This window comes from Lepidochelys kempii, chromosome 3, assembly GCF_965140285.1.
Source record: "Lepidochelys kempii isolate rLepKem1 chromosome 3, rLepKem1.hap1, whole genome shotgun sequence".
Lineage (NCBI taxonomy): Eukaryota > Metazoa > Chordata > Testudines > Cheloniidae > Lepidochelys > Lepidochelys kempii.
In genome coordinates, this window is record NC_136382.1 from 207,100,198 (window position 1) to 207,118,124 (window position 17,927).

The window sequence follows — 17,927 nt, forward strand, 5'->3', positions numbered from 1 at the left end:
AATGTCCTGAGACAAGGGGATACCGAGGCAGGGCACTATAGCACCATGCTTGGCCAGCAGGGGGTGCTACCTGCTATTTGATGACAGTACAATTTTCAACTGCAAAACTTACAACCCTGTTTTTTGGGTCCACTTCTGAACTACATGTGTAAATCTGGGTACTTCAGTCTCCAAGGCAAATTACTTAGCTTAATGCTCAAGTACACAGATTTGTTTATGCATCTGGAAAAATCTGAGATTGTATTGGCTCTCTTGATTGGAGGCATCTGGCCCATGTTTGTTCACAAAGTGCAAAACTTGGGGGTCTAGTTGGATTCCCCGAGGCATGTAGACTCTAGCTCCGAGGGCTGCACACAAAATCCATTAATCAAGAAGATGAAGCTTGTCAGGTGGAGTATCCCACTTGAGTGCATGATGCCAGTACTCCGTTATCTAAACGAGGCTCATTGGCCTTCAGGTGGAGTTTCAACTGTTGGTTTTGACCTACAAAGCCCTGAATGTCCTGGGGCCTTCCTGCTTTATGGAGTGCTTCTTCTCAGGCCTTTCTGCCCCAAGGAGTGAAGAAAGATGCCTAATGTTAATTTTTAAAACAGTAAAACTCATCTAACAGAAGTGAGTGTTCTCTGGCCCAATGATTGTTCTGCTGGTAGCCTGAGGGCAGAAGACTGACTTTCTGTAGTCCAGTGGTCAGAGCATGCAACAGAGAGGTGGGAGACCCTGAGTTCAGTCCCTGTGCTCTTGGATAAATAACGAAAGAGTGATTGGAACAGCTTCAACAGGAGATACTGAGGGTTTCCCCTCACATCTGAATAACTCGTAGCTCAGCGGTTAGCACACCCTCTTAAGTGCTGGGAGATCCCTGTGCAAATCCATTCTCCCCCTGTGCCAGAGATAGGGGACTTAAAACTGAGTTTCACATGTCCCAGGTGAGTGCTCTAACCACAGGGCTAAGCATTATCCAGATGGATTTTGTAGGGGATCCCATCTACTAAGCATGCTCAGAGGTTCACACCCTTAATGCTAGTGGTGCAAACAGGATCATGCAAGCTCATGCTTTTATGGTACCTAAATACTTTTGATTTCAGGAGCTCCCAGCCACCTGAGACCCAACACTGCTCTACCCACTGTACCAGTATTCCTGATCAAGGCAGGAGTTAGCCCAGACACAATAGGTATTAGTTAATACACTGACATTTAATTGTACTTTCATTCCATAGGCCTAATCCAAAATTCACGTCTTCGGATCAGGACCTCGGGTGCTTGATAAACATTGCATAGCTATAAACGGTATGGTCTTGTTCTTCAGACTTTAAGACCATCAGCTTCTACTTCATCCAGGCCCTTGCTTCAAGAACTCACTTTACCTGTACCGTAGGATGCAAAAACACATTCTGCATGAAGACAATACATTGGCTATTTATACGTCAGAGACAAGTAATTATTGGGTTTCAAGGAATTGTAGCATTTAATAAAAGTATTTTATTACATTTAAATTTGTTAAAATTTAAAGTTAACATGTTAATTATGACTATTGGATGTGGACTGATGCTGACAGTAGGAAATAGATCCAAACAACTGCTCTACAGAGATATGTTCACTAGTCGTGTTTGCTCTTTGATTACTAACGTATTAATAGTGCTCTTAAATTAGGACTTGATTCATTAACAAAAAGACCTATATGGACATTATGTAAATTTGTCTTGTGTCTTTTATTCAGCTAACAGGGCATGTATTATAAATCTAATTGAAAATGTACTCAGTTATATCCTGACTTGTGGGCAAGGTTTAGCTAAATGCATAGCTGCACACAGAAGTCAAATAAGGGCCTATAAACCGCCCTGTTTTGTTAGATGACTTCCAATTTATGCAAATCTGTATTCAATAAAGCAGCATTAGAACTACATTGCAGTATTTCTACAGCAAAATGGTGGCAGGGGAGCGAGAAGAAATTGTCAACTGTCTCTTGTATCTATCATAACTTCATTGCCACTTGTAACCAGCCATCCCTTTTATGTTTAACCAAAAACCCTCCATATTTTATTTTTCAATTGAGGTGTTTGATTATTCCACTGCAGCATCTGTAAAGTTACATTTTTATGGCTCACATCAGGTGAAATTTAGTTATAGTCATAAAGAACATGAAAAGCTTACTACTGTTCTTGTTGTTTGTTTTTATGGTAAAACCAAGAGGCCTCAACTGAGATCAGGGATGCAGCCTGGTAGGCAGTGTACAAACTCATAGTATGAGACTCTTCTTGTGCTGGAGAGCTTATACCTGAAACAGCCAAAGGATGGGAGATAAAAGTGTTGCCTGCATTTTACAGATGAGGATCCGAGTCACAGAGAGGCAGGTCCTCAGTTATTGTGAACTATCATAGTTCCATTGAATGTAGACTCTGCAAGTGGGAGGAAAAGTCTTGAACCCATTACTACGGAAAGACCAAAAACCATGAAAAAGAACAATCTGTAGCAAATGAGTGGGGTTAGTCTTAGGTGATATGAAAACAATGGATGGGACAGACTGCAGAGGCCAGTAATGACTAAAGGAGAGAATGGAGTACCTGAAGAAGTTGACAAGTACAACTATGCAGGAGAGATCACCAAAAAAGAAAAAGGGAAAAATAAGAGGAGAAAGGAGTGGCCTGCAGAAGTTAGGGCAGAAATAAAAGAGAGAACCGGACAGTGAACAAGGCAGACATACTTGCCTTTTCCCCTCCATTTCATAGAATCACAGAATATCAGGGTTGGAAAGGACCACAGGAGGTCATCTAGTCCCACCCCCGATCAAAGCAGGACGCAATCCCCAATTCCTCTACCTTGCTGGGTTGTGCAATGGCCTGTGGGGCCTGAAGGGTAACTTCACACTTTATTTTGTGTTCCTAGGGCCTGATCCAGCTCCAATGAAGTCAGTAGGTCTTTCTATTGACTTCCACGGGGGTTGGATCACTCCCCTAAAAAGCCAGACAGGAAGCAGTGTAAAATTAAAAAGGATTGTACAATAACCAATGCTTGCTTCACCCTAGACAAATGCAGCTGGGTACAAATGCAGCTTAGCAATAGGTGGTGCTATTCTATGCAGGGACAGAGGCAGAATCTCCAGACCAATGGGGCCTTTGCTGGGTAAGGAAGCAGCATAGACAGTTTTTGTGGGCACTTACTTATTTAGTCCCCTCTTCCCTCAAAATACCCACACCTCCTTTTTTCTCGTTAGCACCCTCCTCCCTCATTTCTCTTGTTCATTTCCTTAGTCCTCGTTCTTCATCTTGTTCCTCCTTTCTTTTCCATTTCACTCTTTCCATCTGAGTCAGCCCTTGGTCAGATAGAAACCAAAGGGAGTCACATTCTGTCCCCTGCAGAACACTGTTAAACCTCCAAAGGGAAGTGGGATATTAAAAGCGCACAGTTCCTCCCCACCCATAATTGAAAAGGAACATGTAAAACAGTAAGATTAGTGTGCATCAGTCCCTTCATTTGAAGCAGGAGACACCTTTGTTTAAATGTTACGCAGGGAAAACCATTTTCTGATTCAAAGCACGTTTCATAAACTGCTCAAGATCATGAAAACTTAAATTAAAACCATTTAAAAGAAGTGTGAAATATTAAAGAAAGAACACAAACAACCCACTCCTCAGTGTAAGCTTTCAGTGAGCCAGGAAATGGTGCATTGATGCCAGTGTGCAGGGATGTGAGTCATTATTCTTTAGCCATTATTAAGAGCCCCTCAGTGTCAGCATGGAGGATCACAGCACAGAACTAGGTTTATAATACCTTCTCCTTCAGGGCTTTCCTTCACAGTAGAATACGCTTCCCTGAGACAAAAGCATAAAAGTCACAGGAAACACAAATGAATGAGTACGTCTGTTGGAGGGAACTTCATTAGGGCCTCGTTCCTGTTTCAAATCCCATGTGCTCATCAGGGCTGGTTTTAGGGCGGATGACGCTCAGAGAACAATCTTATGGTAAAAGCCAGGATCTGGCTAATCTTTTTCCTTTTCAGGCAATGACTTTTTTTTCAGACTTATTTTCACATGTTCTGCTAGATAAGAGAGAGTTAAAAAGAGTAGGACTGATTCTCAGTTACTCCATTCTTGCCCCCTCCCCCGACTTGTCTGGTAACCACATTTCAGTCATAATTTCAGTTTATGCCCATAATTTTATACATAATGTTGCTAGACACATTTCACCATGATCTTATTGACCAGCAAGTTGTTAATTTTCAGACAATAACTCACAAGGCATATTTTGTACGAAGATTATTACAATAGCATGTAGGGTGTGAATACAGTGGTCCATTCGATCACAAGAGGGCAAGGGACAAAAATGACATTAAGCGACCTTTGCTCTCCCTGTATTCTGTGGCTTGCCAGTGCTTCCCATGATTCCCTGCATAGTCTGGGAAGCAGAGGAGAGCCGAAGTGCAGTGCATTTTGGATATGCTCTCAACATGGCCTCAATCTGTCCCCTGTGCGGGAGGGCTAGGAAAAAAAAAGCTTGCAGAGAGCTCTTACTTCAGCTGTCTGCAAGCTGCCCCCTGGCACAAGGGCCATTCTCAGGGCACTGCCCGTGTTCAGTCAAGAAAGATATTTCCTCATATTATCAGGAACCATAAAAAAAGAAAAATAAAAAGGTCTCAGCGAAAAGTGACAAAGAAAAACTGAGCTTGACCCTGGGAGAAAGATGGCAGAGATCGCTCTACTTGCCACCAAATCAGGAATGACCAAGAGTGACAAATGGATTTGGGATCCAACCTCAAACACAAGGCGTAACCCTATCCTGGGAGGGTTGTGCCAACCTCGGACAGATACCTGAGAGCTCTCTCTCTTGCTTTCAGTTTGGCAAAACCTGTCCAGCTTGCCATGCCAATAAAGTCTCACTGAACTGAACTGAAGGCCTCTTCACAATATTGGAGCAGCATGAAGGCACCTGAGTGAATTGATAATTAGGCCTGTTATCTTAAAAAGCTGCTGTATAGTAAATGAAGGATTAAAACACTTCAGGCAAAATTCTGCTCCGATTTACCTCTATGCAACCCAAATGACCAGAGGTGGTAGAAGCTCACTTTGAATGGGGGAGTCAGGCAGAGGGAGGAGTGGGGTGGGAAGCAAGGGGGATTAGTAAGACTCAGGGAGGAGGAGCTGGCTCCAGCTAGGTCTTGGCACTTTGCATATCTCTTGCCAGGTGCAGCTGCTTCTGGCTCTCTCCTGGTTCCTACCTGCTCCCTGCCGCAATCTTGGATGCCGCAGCAGCTGCTCCAGCCCCTCCCGGTCTTCCTATTCAGTTGCATGTGAGCACAGTTTACAAGGAACATTAGGTCCCAGAAGGTGAAGCAGAATGGTGCATGGGAGCAGAAACGTAAATCAGCCCCTCCATCGTCTAGTTACACCACTCCTGCACCTGCACACAAGCCAGGGCACTACAAATTGTGTGTGGTGCATTTATTACAACACCTGTATACACGCTACAGATAACTTCTAGTGAAATGCCTGTTACACTAGAAATGAAAGTACTGGACCTAATTTTCTGGGGCAAAGTTAATGGGAGTTACAATGATGAAAATATCAGACAGTATATTGTTAGAAAGTGGAGTCAGTTTTGTCAAATATATACAGAGGGGTCCAAAAAAGAAGAAAAAAACAGTAAGAGTAGGGATGGTGTAAGGTATGCCAAAATTGGGAATTAGTACATCGAAAAGAATAGCCGATTATATAGCTGTCATGACAGTCCAACTAGTAGCAATAATGCTCGCATTAAATTGGATCTGGGATGTATTTCCAGCATCTTTTATTTTTTTTTCAGATTCAATCTCAGGCTTTTTGGCAATAAAAAAGAGTGTCTCAGTATGTTGAAGTGATTTGATCAATGAAATTATGTTTCTAATCACAGAGTTAATACAGAGGGATACATGTAGCACTAACCTGGATCCCAGCACATTTTGGGACAACAGGGAACAAAATGGTGGACAAAGCTGCTAAAGACATTGTAAGAAATGGATGGATTGACATAGAAATACTCTTGAGTTAACAGGAATTCAAAAGCCTAGTACCAAAAAATCTAAAAGAGGAATGGCAAAAAAATTAGAATTAGTGAAAAAAGAGGAAGAAGATTTTTTGAATTGCGCCCGAGAGTTGAGGATAATGATGTACTTCAGGGCCTGGATAGCACTAATGAAGTTCTTTTGTTCAGAATACTAACGGGCCATTGTGGCTTAAACAAAAGTCTTTTTCAAATAAATAGACACAAAGATGAACTACGTGTACACTATAAGGTGGAAGAAACAATTGATCACCTTTTATGCATAGGTAAGGGCTTTGATAAAGAAAGGGAAAAGCTTTCTGAGGAATTCAAATGTCTTAAGGTAACAAAAGTTACATTGTTATTTAGTAAAAACATTGGGGAAAAGGAGTATTCTTAAAAAGGTGTTGTATTTCTTGAAAGATACAAGGCAGTGCAAGAGACTATAAACCACTAAGTACTGAGGAATTATAATTGGTGGCAGCTATAGACTATTCAGTCTAGTCTGCTTTGCCATAAAAAAAGAGAAAACAGCAAAAAGCAGGTCAGTTCCTGGCTGGGACCAGAGGAGTGAGTAAGAGTGCTTCTCTCTGGCCTGGAGATAGAGAAGAACCTTAGGACACTGCCCATGAGATAGGGCTAAAGATAAAATGGTTCCAGTAGGAAGAGGCCCAGCGAAATAGCAGTGACAGATTGAAGTAAGGAGTAAGTGGCTGCTGAGAATAGGGTTCCTGGGTTGGAACCTGGAGTAGTGTGTAGGTCTGGGTGCCCCTACTGGCCACAGGAGAAGTGCCATAAACCCCAAAATAGGACCTTTTTTGGGAGCCCGAACAAAGGGATGGATTTAAAGGGTCCAGAGCAGGGCTGAAGACTCTACCAAAGGCAAAGAGACTTTTATTTGCTGGACTCAATACCCCAAAGGGGTTAATTTGGACTTTAACTTGGCCAGAGGGCCAAGTCACTGAAGACCTGCCAAAGTTGGCTGGCAACCTGCAGGGGGGCACGGGGGGCAAGAAAAGGACTGCAGTTTCACCGCCGGCTGCTAGGTGGCACTCAAGAGGTGAGTGCCCCATCATGGTGTGCTCAACCGGCAGACAGTATCTCATGGATGCCATTTTGAAATAACACTTTCTTTAATGTTTACTTTATACAGGATCAAAAGTGGGATAATATTTATTCTGATTTCGGTGTTAGCAGACAGGAATGGAAAAAGAGATCTTATTTATTATTGCTCAACACAAGCTGAACTATGGAGCTGCAGCAGCACCCCTATTTATTTTTAATTTACCTTCCACCCCAGGATTTAGCAGGAGATCAGAGTGAAACTGATGAGGGTTTTCTTGGCTTCAGTCTGTTGCTCCTCCCAGTGTGGCTGGGGGAAGTGCTTTTATGATTAGGAGCTGCGGAACTTTTCAATGTAGCCTGCACAGTGTGTAGTGTCGACAAACTCAAGTATTCAAAACTCACGAGTCAGGCCTCCCAAAACCATGAGAGTGGCTTAAAAATCATGAGATTTAAAAATAATACATTTTGACCTCTTTATTTGCCTTCTAGGTTTTGAACCTTTAGGGTACTCTAGCTAGAATCACATTTTCAACTTTTTCAGCATAACCAGGAGAGCTAGACGTTTACTTAAAAAAAATAAAATAAAATGGATGCTGAGATTGTCACAAAATCATTTGACTCCAGCTGCTGGCGCTTTAAGAAAAACATAACATACAGCAAGACTTGTAAGGAAAACTGTGTGTTGGAAACACTGATGCGGGAGAGGGCAGATATGATTCTGGACCCACTGAAGTCAATGACAAAATTCCCATAGATTTCCATGGTGCAGGAGCAGACCAGACATTACAACACTTATTTCTTGATTTTAAGCAGCCTGATATATTCTGAGCATGGTTCAATTATTTTCCCTATAGGTGTTGGAGGAAACATCAGGGATTGATAGACCTGAGATTTACAAAGTCTGGATCCAGATCCAGCTTTCAAACCTCCCAAATTTCAGGCATGTTCAGGTCCAGGGTTTTGTTCAGAATATGGTAGAAATAGGGATCAGTTGCAAAACTGTCTTTCTGGTTGTCAGTAGGTATGAAATCATCCTGCAACAGAGGCCTGAATACCATTTATGTGCTTTCAATAGAAAGAAAATAGAACAGCAGGGCTTTTCTTTTAATCACACTTTGTGTGAATTCAATAATAAAAGGCTCCCAAATCTGCAAATCCTTTGCATATGTGTCTTATTGAGTGTGTAAGCTTTTCCATGAGCTAAAACCTCCCATATCTTTATGAGAGCCATTTATTTATAGTGGATATGTAAGGGCTAAGCCAGGCAGCAGCTATGGTTATTCAAGTGATGAAAGTTAATTTAGAGGCTGTTAAGTACTACTGCAGGTATCCAGTAATGCCTTTTACTTTAAATTTAAAATTTGTTATCCAAATTTGAAACTAAGAAGTATTGAGATTCACTAGGAGTAGCGCTACAGAACACTAAAAACTGACAGAAGTATCCTGAACTGCAGAAGTGGTCAGTTACTGTAGGAACTGGGCTACTCAATCTGCAGTTTTTGAGTCACATGCAGTTCTTTAGAGCCTGGAATGTGGCTCTCTTCACAAGTTCAAGTGATGCCCTGACTGCCATGTGGTTATCGCCCTGGGGGCAGGGTCAAGGAAACCTGAAGCAAAACAAACAAACAAACACACTCTCTCTCTCTCTCTCTCTCTCTCTCTGTTGTATGGGTAATCAACTAATGTAAGTAAATACTGATGCTTTAGTGTGTTAGCTTTAGGACAGTTATTCTAATGGAGGGTGATTGTGACTAATGCCATTAATCATTTTATTATCAATGTGTACTGATCACTTTTCTGTTCTAAATACATTTAAACCTTTTGGAGCTGTCTGCACCTCCTCTCAGTGTAGCATTTCTTCTGTTAAAGGTTTGAGTACCACTGGTTTAGAGGCTGACCTTTTTTTTTTTACCATAGTATTTGAGCACCCCCCAACTACTTATGAAATTATTCTCACAACATCTTGGGACTGTATTTTCCACATTTTACAAATGGGGAAAATGAGTCACAAAAAGAAAAAGAAACTTGCCCATGGGTACACAAGAAGCCAGGAATACTGAACCCAGTTCTTTTGAGTCCCAGTACAGATCCTTAACTGTAAGGGAGAATCCCCTCTAATCACACTATCAGAGGCTTGTTCACTGCACATCTACCAATGTGATATATGCCATCATGTGCCAGCAATGTCCCTCTGCCATGTACATTGGCCAAACCGGACAGTCTCTATGTAAAAGAATAAATGGACACAAATCAGACGTCAAGAATTATAACATTCAAAAACCAGTCAGAGAACGCTTCAATCTCGCTGGTCACTCGCTTACAGACCTAAAAGTCGCAATTCTTCAATAAAAAAACTTCAAAAACAGACTCCAACGAAAGACTGTTGAATTGGAATTAATTTGCAAACTGGATACCATTAAATTAGGCTTGAATAAAGACTGGGAGTGGATGTGTCATTACACAAAGTAAAACTATTTCCCCGAGTTTAGTTTTCCCCCCTACCGTTCCTCACACATTCTTGTCAACTACTGGAAATGGCCCACCTTGATTATCACTACAAAAGGTTTTTTTTCTCTCCTGATGGTAATAACTCACCTTACCTGATCGCTCGTTACAGTGTGCATGGTAACACCCATTGTTTCATGTTCTCTGTGTATATAAAATCCCCCTACTGTATTTTCCACTGCATGCATCCGATGAAGTGAGCTGTAGCTCACGAAAGCTTATGCTCAAATAAATGTGTTAGTCTCTAAGGTGCCACAAGTCCTCCTTTTCTTTTTGCGGATACAGACTAACAAGGCTGCTACTCTGAAACCTCTCCTCTAATAGCTGATTTGAAGCTGGATCTTTCAGACCTCTACTCCCAGGAGTAGGCCCCATGACTTCAGCAGAATTACTGCTGTATTTAAAGATTACTCAGGTGAGTAGCAGGACTAGGCCTCTCCTGGTCAGCTCTATTAGTGAGCTGTTGACCACCACCTCTGTTCTGCCAGCAATGCCAATGTAAGAGGAGGAATCGTGCCGCTATTGTGAGGAACTTTCCTAGCTTATATACTACCCTATTGAAATGGGCTAGCGAAAGGATCTGAGTCCTTACTCCCACTTCCTTTACCCAGAGGCCTGCCTGCCTTCGAGGATTCCCCTTCCACTCTCCTGTGTGGCAGAATCCTCATAACCCCAACAAGGATGGGCCCAGGATTCCTGGGGGGCTCGACCCTCAGTCTTGTCGTGGTCACTTAGGGCAGGGGCTAGGGTGTCCCACTCTGGGGTGCTCTCTCTGCACTAGATGCTTCCCTGACTCACTGATCATTTCATACAGTTCAAAGCAAATACAATTTATTAAACAGCAAACAAGTACAAAAAATAAGGAAAAAATGGGAAAGGTTAAAGGAAAACACATAACCCTGTTTTGTGGCATGGGGACATGATAAACAGTGTCTCTGGAATGTAAGGGAAGTTCAGTATGTTTCATGGAACGGTACAGGCCACATGCATTGTAATCCAATCCAATCGATTCACAGTTGTGGGGAGCAAGAGGCAGCTGCAGGCAGGAGCTAGAGGCAAAACATTGAATGAACAGCTGCAGCAAAATGCCTGGCTTATATGGCATCATGCAAAAAACAAGCCAAAAACTGTGAGCAAAGAATCACAGTCCACAGGGCATGGACTGGGGTGACTGGGGCAAGCCACCTCCTTGGCGCTCTGCTACCAAGCTGTCTGCAGACTCAGGCAAACGTTACTACCTCGGTCATACTCCGGTCACGTTTTCAAACTTATTCCCCCCCCTCAGCAAGAGGGTTAAAACCGTATATATTTTTTTTAGAGGGAAACTGAGATTCTGGGGCCCAATCCTATGGCACAGATTCATGCCACAAAACAAGCGGGGCCCTTTGGGAAGAGCCATAAGGACACAGTGAGGGGCAACAAAGCTGGGGTGGGGGGCATAGTTGAGGGTCATCGCCTTCTCCTCTTCTGGCCCCTGGGGGCGGCTGTGAGAAGCCAGAGGCCAGGGAGGGCACTGGCCAGCTCCCAGGGGCCAGGTGACTAAGGGCCCCATCTCAAGGCCTGTCCATGGCCTTTCTGGGGGACCTGTCCCCCCTCACCCCGGGGCCAGCACCAAGGGGCGCAGGGGGCGGGGCTTATGGACAAGCGAGGGGCGGGGCCTGCGCTGCACAGCCCGCCGTGCGGTCCACTGGGTGGGGGGGAGGAAGAGAGAACGAGACCCCGCCCCCTCCCAGGCTGCCGCCAACGGGGGGCGGGGCCTGGGCCGCCCTCGGGACTGAGAGCGAGGCTCCTCTGCCTGCCCAGCTCTTCCGGGGTCCGCTCGGCCGCGCTGCATGCTGGGAGCCGTCGCTTAGGACACCGGTGTAAACAGGGCGGCATGTGTGGGGCGCCCGGGCCTGGCGCCGCGGGGGGATCCCGGCGCCCTCAGCCCGGCGGCTACTGCGCGATCCTGGGCAGCCTCCAGCTGCGGCTCCGGGACAGGTGAGGAGCCGGGGTCGGCCCCGCCTGCTCCGGGCCCCCGGGGGAGCCGAGCCCGTCCGCCCGCCCGGCGCTGGGGCCCGTCTGTGCCCCGAAGTCCCCTTGGCCACCGGTCCCGTGTTCACTTTCCTGTCTGCCCCCTGGCATCCCAGTCGGGTCTGTCCGTCTTTCTCCGTCTGTCCGCGGTCTCGCCGTCTCCTCTGCCCGTCCTGCTTTCCTGCCCCCCGCCCCTTGTCTGTCTGTCCTTCCCCGGGCCCCTTTGCCCGTCCTGCTTTCCTGTCCCCCCCCTTGTCTGTCTGTCCTTCCCCGGGCCCCTTTGCCCGTCCTGCTTTCCTGTCCCCCCTTGTCTGTCTGTCCTTCCCCGGGCCCCTCTGCCCGTCCTGCTTTCCTGCCCCCCGCCCCTTGTCTGTCTGTCCTTCCCCGGGCCCCTTTGCCCGTCCTGCTTTCCTGTCCCCCCTTGTCTGTCTGTCCTTCCCCGGGCCCCTCTCTGCCCGTCCTGCTTTCCTGCCCCCTGCCCCTTGTCTGTCTGTCCTTCCCCGGGCCCCTCTGCCCGTCCTGCTTTCCTGTCCCCCCTTGTCTGTCTGTCCTTCCCCGGGCCCCTCTCTGCCTGTCCTGCTTTCCTGCCCCCCGCCCCTTGTCTGTCTGTCCTTCCCCGGGCCCCTCTCTGCCTGTCCTGCTTTCCTGCCCCCCGCCCCTTGTCTGTCTGTCCTTCCCCGGGCCCCTCTGCCCGTCCTGCTTTCCAGCCCCGCCCCTTGTCTGTCCGTCCTTCCCCGGGCCCCTTTCTCTGCCCCTCCTGCTTTCCTGCCCCCCCCATCTGTCCGTCCTTCCCCGGGCCCCTTTCTCTGCCCCTCCTGCTTTCCTGCCCCCCCTTGTCTGTCCATCCTTCCCCGGGCCCCTTTCTCTGCCCGTTCTGCTTTCCTGCCCCCCTTTTCTGTCTGTCATAGATCATAGAATCTCAGGGTTGGAAGGGACCTCAGGAGGTCATCTAGTCCAACCTCCTGCTCAAAGCAGGACCACTCCCCAATTTTTGCCCCATATCCCTAAATGGCCCCCTCAAGGATTGAACTCACAACCCTGGGTTTAGCAGGCCAATGCTCAGACCACTGAGTTATCCTCCCCCCTATCCTGCCCTAGGCCCCTCTCTGCCCGTCCTGCTTTCCTGCTCTCCCCCTTATCTGTCTGTCCTTCCCCGGGCCCCTCTCTGCCTGTCCTGCTTTCCTGGGCGCGCCCCCCCCTTGTCTGTCTGTCCTTTCCCAGGTTCCTTGTCTGTCTGTTCCTCTGTCCCTATCAATTGCACATCTTTGCTCTTCTGTCTGACCCCCCCTGCCCAGCTTCCCTCTCTGACTGTCCCTCCCAGCACACCCTGTTTGCTTCCTCACTTCCAGCCTCTATTTGTCAGTCTGCCCCACACACTGTTGTAGACCTCTAGCTCCTCCTATCCATCGGACTTCCCTTCTCCTACACTCCCCCACCCCCACCCCAAAGCTGGCCCAAATAAATAGGAAGTCTAGGGAAAGGAAATAAACAACACAGAGACTAAATTGATCATAACCAAGCCACTGCTGTAAAGCCACTTAATGTTATCTTAATACTGTCGTGAAGTTATGTCTTTTTGTAACTAAGAACTGGTTATTTGTGGAGGATGCAGAATTGGGACTGAGAGTTTAGGAGGGTGGACTAAGTAATGTTCTAAGTAATGCACTAAGTACTTAGTACTGCACTAAGTAATGTTCCTGCATTTGGTAAACTCTGGCACAGTGGCACCATGTTTGCTGCACACGCAGCAGGAGAGCATCTAAATGCATCTAAATTAAAATGTCCTCATTTGAAAAATTTGGCGGGGGGAAAAAAGCCATTAAACCACTTCTATTATTAGGAGTGTTTAAAACTTTGTTTTTTAAACAGAACTACATTTTGGCCGAAGTTGCTTTAAATGCCTCAAAGGATGATACTTCTGCCACTTCCTTTTGTTTTATTATTTTATGTCAGGCAGTTATATTTTGCAGTCGAGTGTGAAGTACGTATACAGATTGTTAAACTTCTTAAGTTAATTATTTAGCTTCTTTAACACACCACTTTTGTGATGTGTAGGCTGGTATTGTGAATAACATCTATAACAGCTGCTGATCTGTTGCTGATATTCTGAGCTTTTCAAGTGACACAGATGGCACTTTGACTTGGCCCTATTTTCAAAATGGTACACTACTTTTAAACAAACAAAAATGGAAACCAACAGTTTGAGGACACACACATGTTTAAAGGGCCATATATATGCACGCTTCTCTAACAGAAGTTGTTATAATTACAGCCTAAATTAAAAAAAGACTAGTGATTTTATATGCCCTCGGTTTTTGGGTCACAGCATAACACACTTTAAAGGGCATGATTTTCAGAAAGTGCTGAAAATCAGGATTCTTCAAGGTATTTCTGGTTGAGGCACCCCAAATAACTAGTCACTTTTAAAAAGTTTGGCCTTTAGTAATACCTCAAGCTGTGTGAAATGAATTGGTAGTCTCAGTTACCTACTGGACAAGTGTCTGCATTGCAGAAAACACCACTACAATTGATACTAATTACCAAGTGGTTTGGGCAGTTTGAAAAAAGAGATCATGGAGGCTGAACAAAAAAGGTCCCTTGGGGGCACAGAGTCACACTGATGGAGCACTGTTGGGAAGTTTGTATTGCTGCTGTGGTTCCCGACCTTTTTAGTAAGGCAATCCACCAACTGCATTTTTGTCTTTTTTATGACCCACTGTGATGCTCTGTACCTCAGGGGAACACCCAGCACCCCCATGTTCATCCTTGTCAAATGATTGTGTGATATCTACTGCAAAGTTTGTCATGTTGGGTGTTTTCAGAACGCTCATTGTTGTTATAGTGATGTTATAGTAGTGGTTGTTACAGTAATGTTATAGGTTGTAATTTCATGTATATAGTTATGAGGCTGAAAATGTATCTTCATGGCTTAAAATAAGCCCAGGAAAAAGCTCTCTAAGAGCAGAGGGGCAGTTCACACCTCATGTATGGGATAAACCCAGCCCAGCCTCACGGGAACAAAGGATCTGTTGGACTCTCGAGTGAGTCACCCCCCTTCCTTTGGTCAGTTTGGGACTGTGATGAGGTAATGCTCACCTGACTCTGAAGGAGGGGCAAAGCCAAGGGGAAAGAAAGAACTTAATAAAAGGGAGAGACGTTTGCCATGCTCTTCCTTTCTCTCCCACCTCCATCTACAGACATCACCACTAAGTGACTGATGCGCTGATCAAAGGGGAGCGCCTGGCTGAAGGGCAACCAGCCAGCCTGTGGTGAGAAGCATCTAAGTTTGTAAGGACATTGAAAGCGTTAAGATTAGCTTAGAATGTGTTTTGCTTTTATTTCATTTGACCAAATCAGACTTGTTATGCTTTGACTTATAATCACTTAATAAATCTGTTTGTTTATTCTACCTGAAGCCGTGTGTTTGGTTTGAAGAGTGTCAGAGACTCCCCTTGGGATAACAAACCTGGTACATATCAATTTCTTTGTTAAATTGACAAACTCATATAAATTTGCAGCATCCAGTGGGCATAACTTGACACTGCAAGACGGAGGTTTCTAGGGTTGTGTCTGGGACCAGAGATATTGGCTAGTGTCATTCATTTGTACAATCCAAGGAGCAGCTTACATGCCAGAGGCTGTGCAAGAACAGCCCAGGAGTGGGGGTTCTCAAAGCAGAGCCAGGTAAGGCTGGCTCCCAGAGTCAAGGATTGGAGTGACCTAGCAGATTACCAATCCAGATAATACCAGGGGAAGGTCACACCCACGATTAAATATATGCACCATCTGCCCCAGCACTTCAACCCTAATTCTGACCCAGTGTGGAGGGAGGCTGGGCCTAACTGTATTTCCAAAGGAACTAGGGCCAGATTTTTAAAGGCATTCAAGTGCCTAAAAATGCAGATAGGTTTCTACTGGGATTGTCAAAAGTACCTATCTGCATCTTTAGGAGCCTAAATACCTCACTCAAGTTTGGCCCAGCTGCCCATCCGTCATGACAGAGGAATGGCTGGGCCAAACCTGAGTGGTGCTGCGACCCCATGCACCAGGTTACAAAGCTTGGATGGGGAGCCTTTAAAAATCTGACTCCTAGTGTAGAAGAACCTTTTAAGGCTGTCCAATTGAGTATATTTTTAAGCGCAGTGTAGATGTTCATGAAAGCAGGATAGTGAGACTGGATATAATAAGTTGCTTCAATTAGAAAGTGTTTCTGGATTTAAAAAATCCACCTGTCCAAGATCTTGGTGGTAATGCAAAAACTAAGTGACAGTATTTACTTGTAGCTAGCATATCATGGCCTTAGAAAAATACTGTTAACAACTTTACATTTTTCACATCTATTGTTTCTAGTACAATATTGATATAAAGATTAAAAGCCATGGACTGAGTACTTGGCCTAGTGCCTTCCTCTTAGCATCACTCTGGAGGGGAAAAGAGGGATGGAAAGCTGGCTTAAAGCCAGGTGGTGATTCCTCTTGCATAGGGGAAACGCCAGGTGGCATAAATCTGGGAGAGCTGGCTCTATGCCATCTGCTTCTTACATTCTCTCTCTGACCCCCATGCCTGTTACAGAGAATATGGCTGGAAAATGTTGTGCTGGTGATCCTGTGCCATTGAAACCACCCAGCCTTAAGATGCTGTCACCAGCTGCTGTAATTTAAAGTAACTTTAAGTGACCCCCTCCCCAGAATCAGGAACAGAGAGGTGGCATAATGTCACTTCTGTCTCCACTCCAGGTCCTGAGCCAAGTATATCTTGGCCAGACTCAGGATATGTCTGAACAGCTCTATCTAGTTTTGTTTTAACAAGATGTCTAAAAAGAGTAATATCCAGTGGGCCTTCTCCAGTTGGAACATACTCCTTCCCTCCCTTTCTCCCCATTTCTAAAGGAAATTAAATTCGCATGTTTGTTTACTTTTGTGTTTGCACTAGTATTGTCAATTATATTAATACCAGTGCTGCAAAGGCTTCTGTAACGTTACCTTTATTGTAGGTCCAATGTGAACGCTGGCCATTTCAACATTTTGTAGTGATTAAGTGGCACTTTAAAAAAATGTGTAGAATGTGAGGATTTTTCTCACTAGATTAAGGCTAAAAATTTCAAAAGCACCCCAGTAATTTAAGAACCTAAGGCCCTTTTGAAAATTTTACCCTGTATCTATAAGTTCAAGGAATGCTAATATTGCACTAAATCTCCTGAGAGCTTTGCATCATCCTGTAGTGGCCTACATTCTTCCCTTAAGTGATTGGTTATGTTCAAACATAATATTGGGACAATATTAAGAAGATATGCGCATAAAAGGGATCTACTACTTGGTTATATTTTTCCCCTCCCATCTTATTTTTGCTGAAGAAGAAAGGAGTTCCAAGTGACTTCCCTTCTCCTCCTTTAAATCCGTCCTCAAATCTCACTCTTTTTGTGAGACATTTCAAGAATAAGCCACTAAGGCTTGTACATACAATAAAAATCCACCAATTGCATGAAGATTCCTCCCCCTTCTCCCCTCCTTCCCAGGTGTACGAGAGTGTACGTTATTGTTGAATGTATGAGATTACATTTTGGACTGTATTGTATGGTCTTCATTCTCCTAGGCCGTGCACCTTGTATAGTAATGTCAACCTGTGATAACTTGATATAAAATGTTACCATTTGTGTAAGCCACTGGGCACAGGTGTTAATTGCTACACTAGGTGCAAGGCAGTGGAGATTCAAGCCCTTGGTATCTAAGACAGTGAGCTCATTGGAGGATGGACTGTCTTCTGTATTACGTACAGATCTGAGCATGTTGTGATTACTCAATACTTAAATAATTGTGCGTGACTGTTGGTGAGAATCGGAATCTTCTTATATAAGAGGTGTGAAAATCAAGTAAATGACTTGTATAGCTAAGTGCTGTACTAAGCATATGGGAAAATATTTAATTGTCCTCTACAACAAGATTTCAAAACTATAGACCTACTAATTATCTTTACATTTTAACAGATATTTGCATGCACCATGCATACACAATTTTGGAGAACAGGCTTTGATATAGCTGTCACAGTTCACCCATGCAGGCAGAAGAACAGTTTGCTAAAGGAGATTTTGACAATAACAACTTTCCTGGAATTGAGAAGTAAAACAGTCACACTGTCCCAGCAATTCATTGCCTCTCTCAAGTCTCAGCTGCTCTCTCTGAGAGTGTTAACTTTCATAGTTCTGAAGAAACCATACGTTTCATCTTGAAATTTAATCAATCTCTTGCCTTATATAAGGTTTTTGTGCCTTATTTTAGAGGAGTATGAGGAGATTGCAAATTTAAGGCATCAGGAAATATTAGTTTTTCAGCTGG

General features: G+C 44.7%; 1 protein-coding gene across 2 annotated transcripts in view; it reads left to right on the forward strand.

Annotated features, from left to right (window-relative positions):
- The first annotated feature begins 11,335 nt into the window (after positions 1–11,335).
- The window catches only part of KIZ (kizuna centrosomal protein), a 97,985-nt gene continuing 91,393 nt past the window's right edge, over positions 11,336–17,927 (forward strand). Inside the window, exons 1-2 of one of the 2 annotated variants that reach the window (XM_078852372.1) lie at positions 11,474–11,562; positions 14,793–14,864. Coding sequence is in view for 1 of the 2 variants with exons in the window: in XM_073339793.2 (XP_073195894.1) it covers positions 11,459–11,562 (104 nt within the window). In the remaining variant the exon portion in view is untranslated. Of the gene's footprint in view, positions 11,563–14,792; positions 14,865–17,927 lie in introns of both variants that reach the window. The other variant, XM_073339793.2, reaches the window with a different exon arrangement.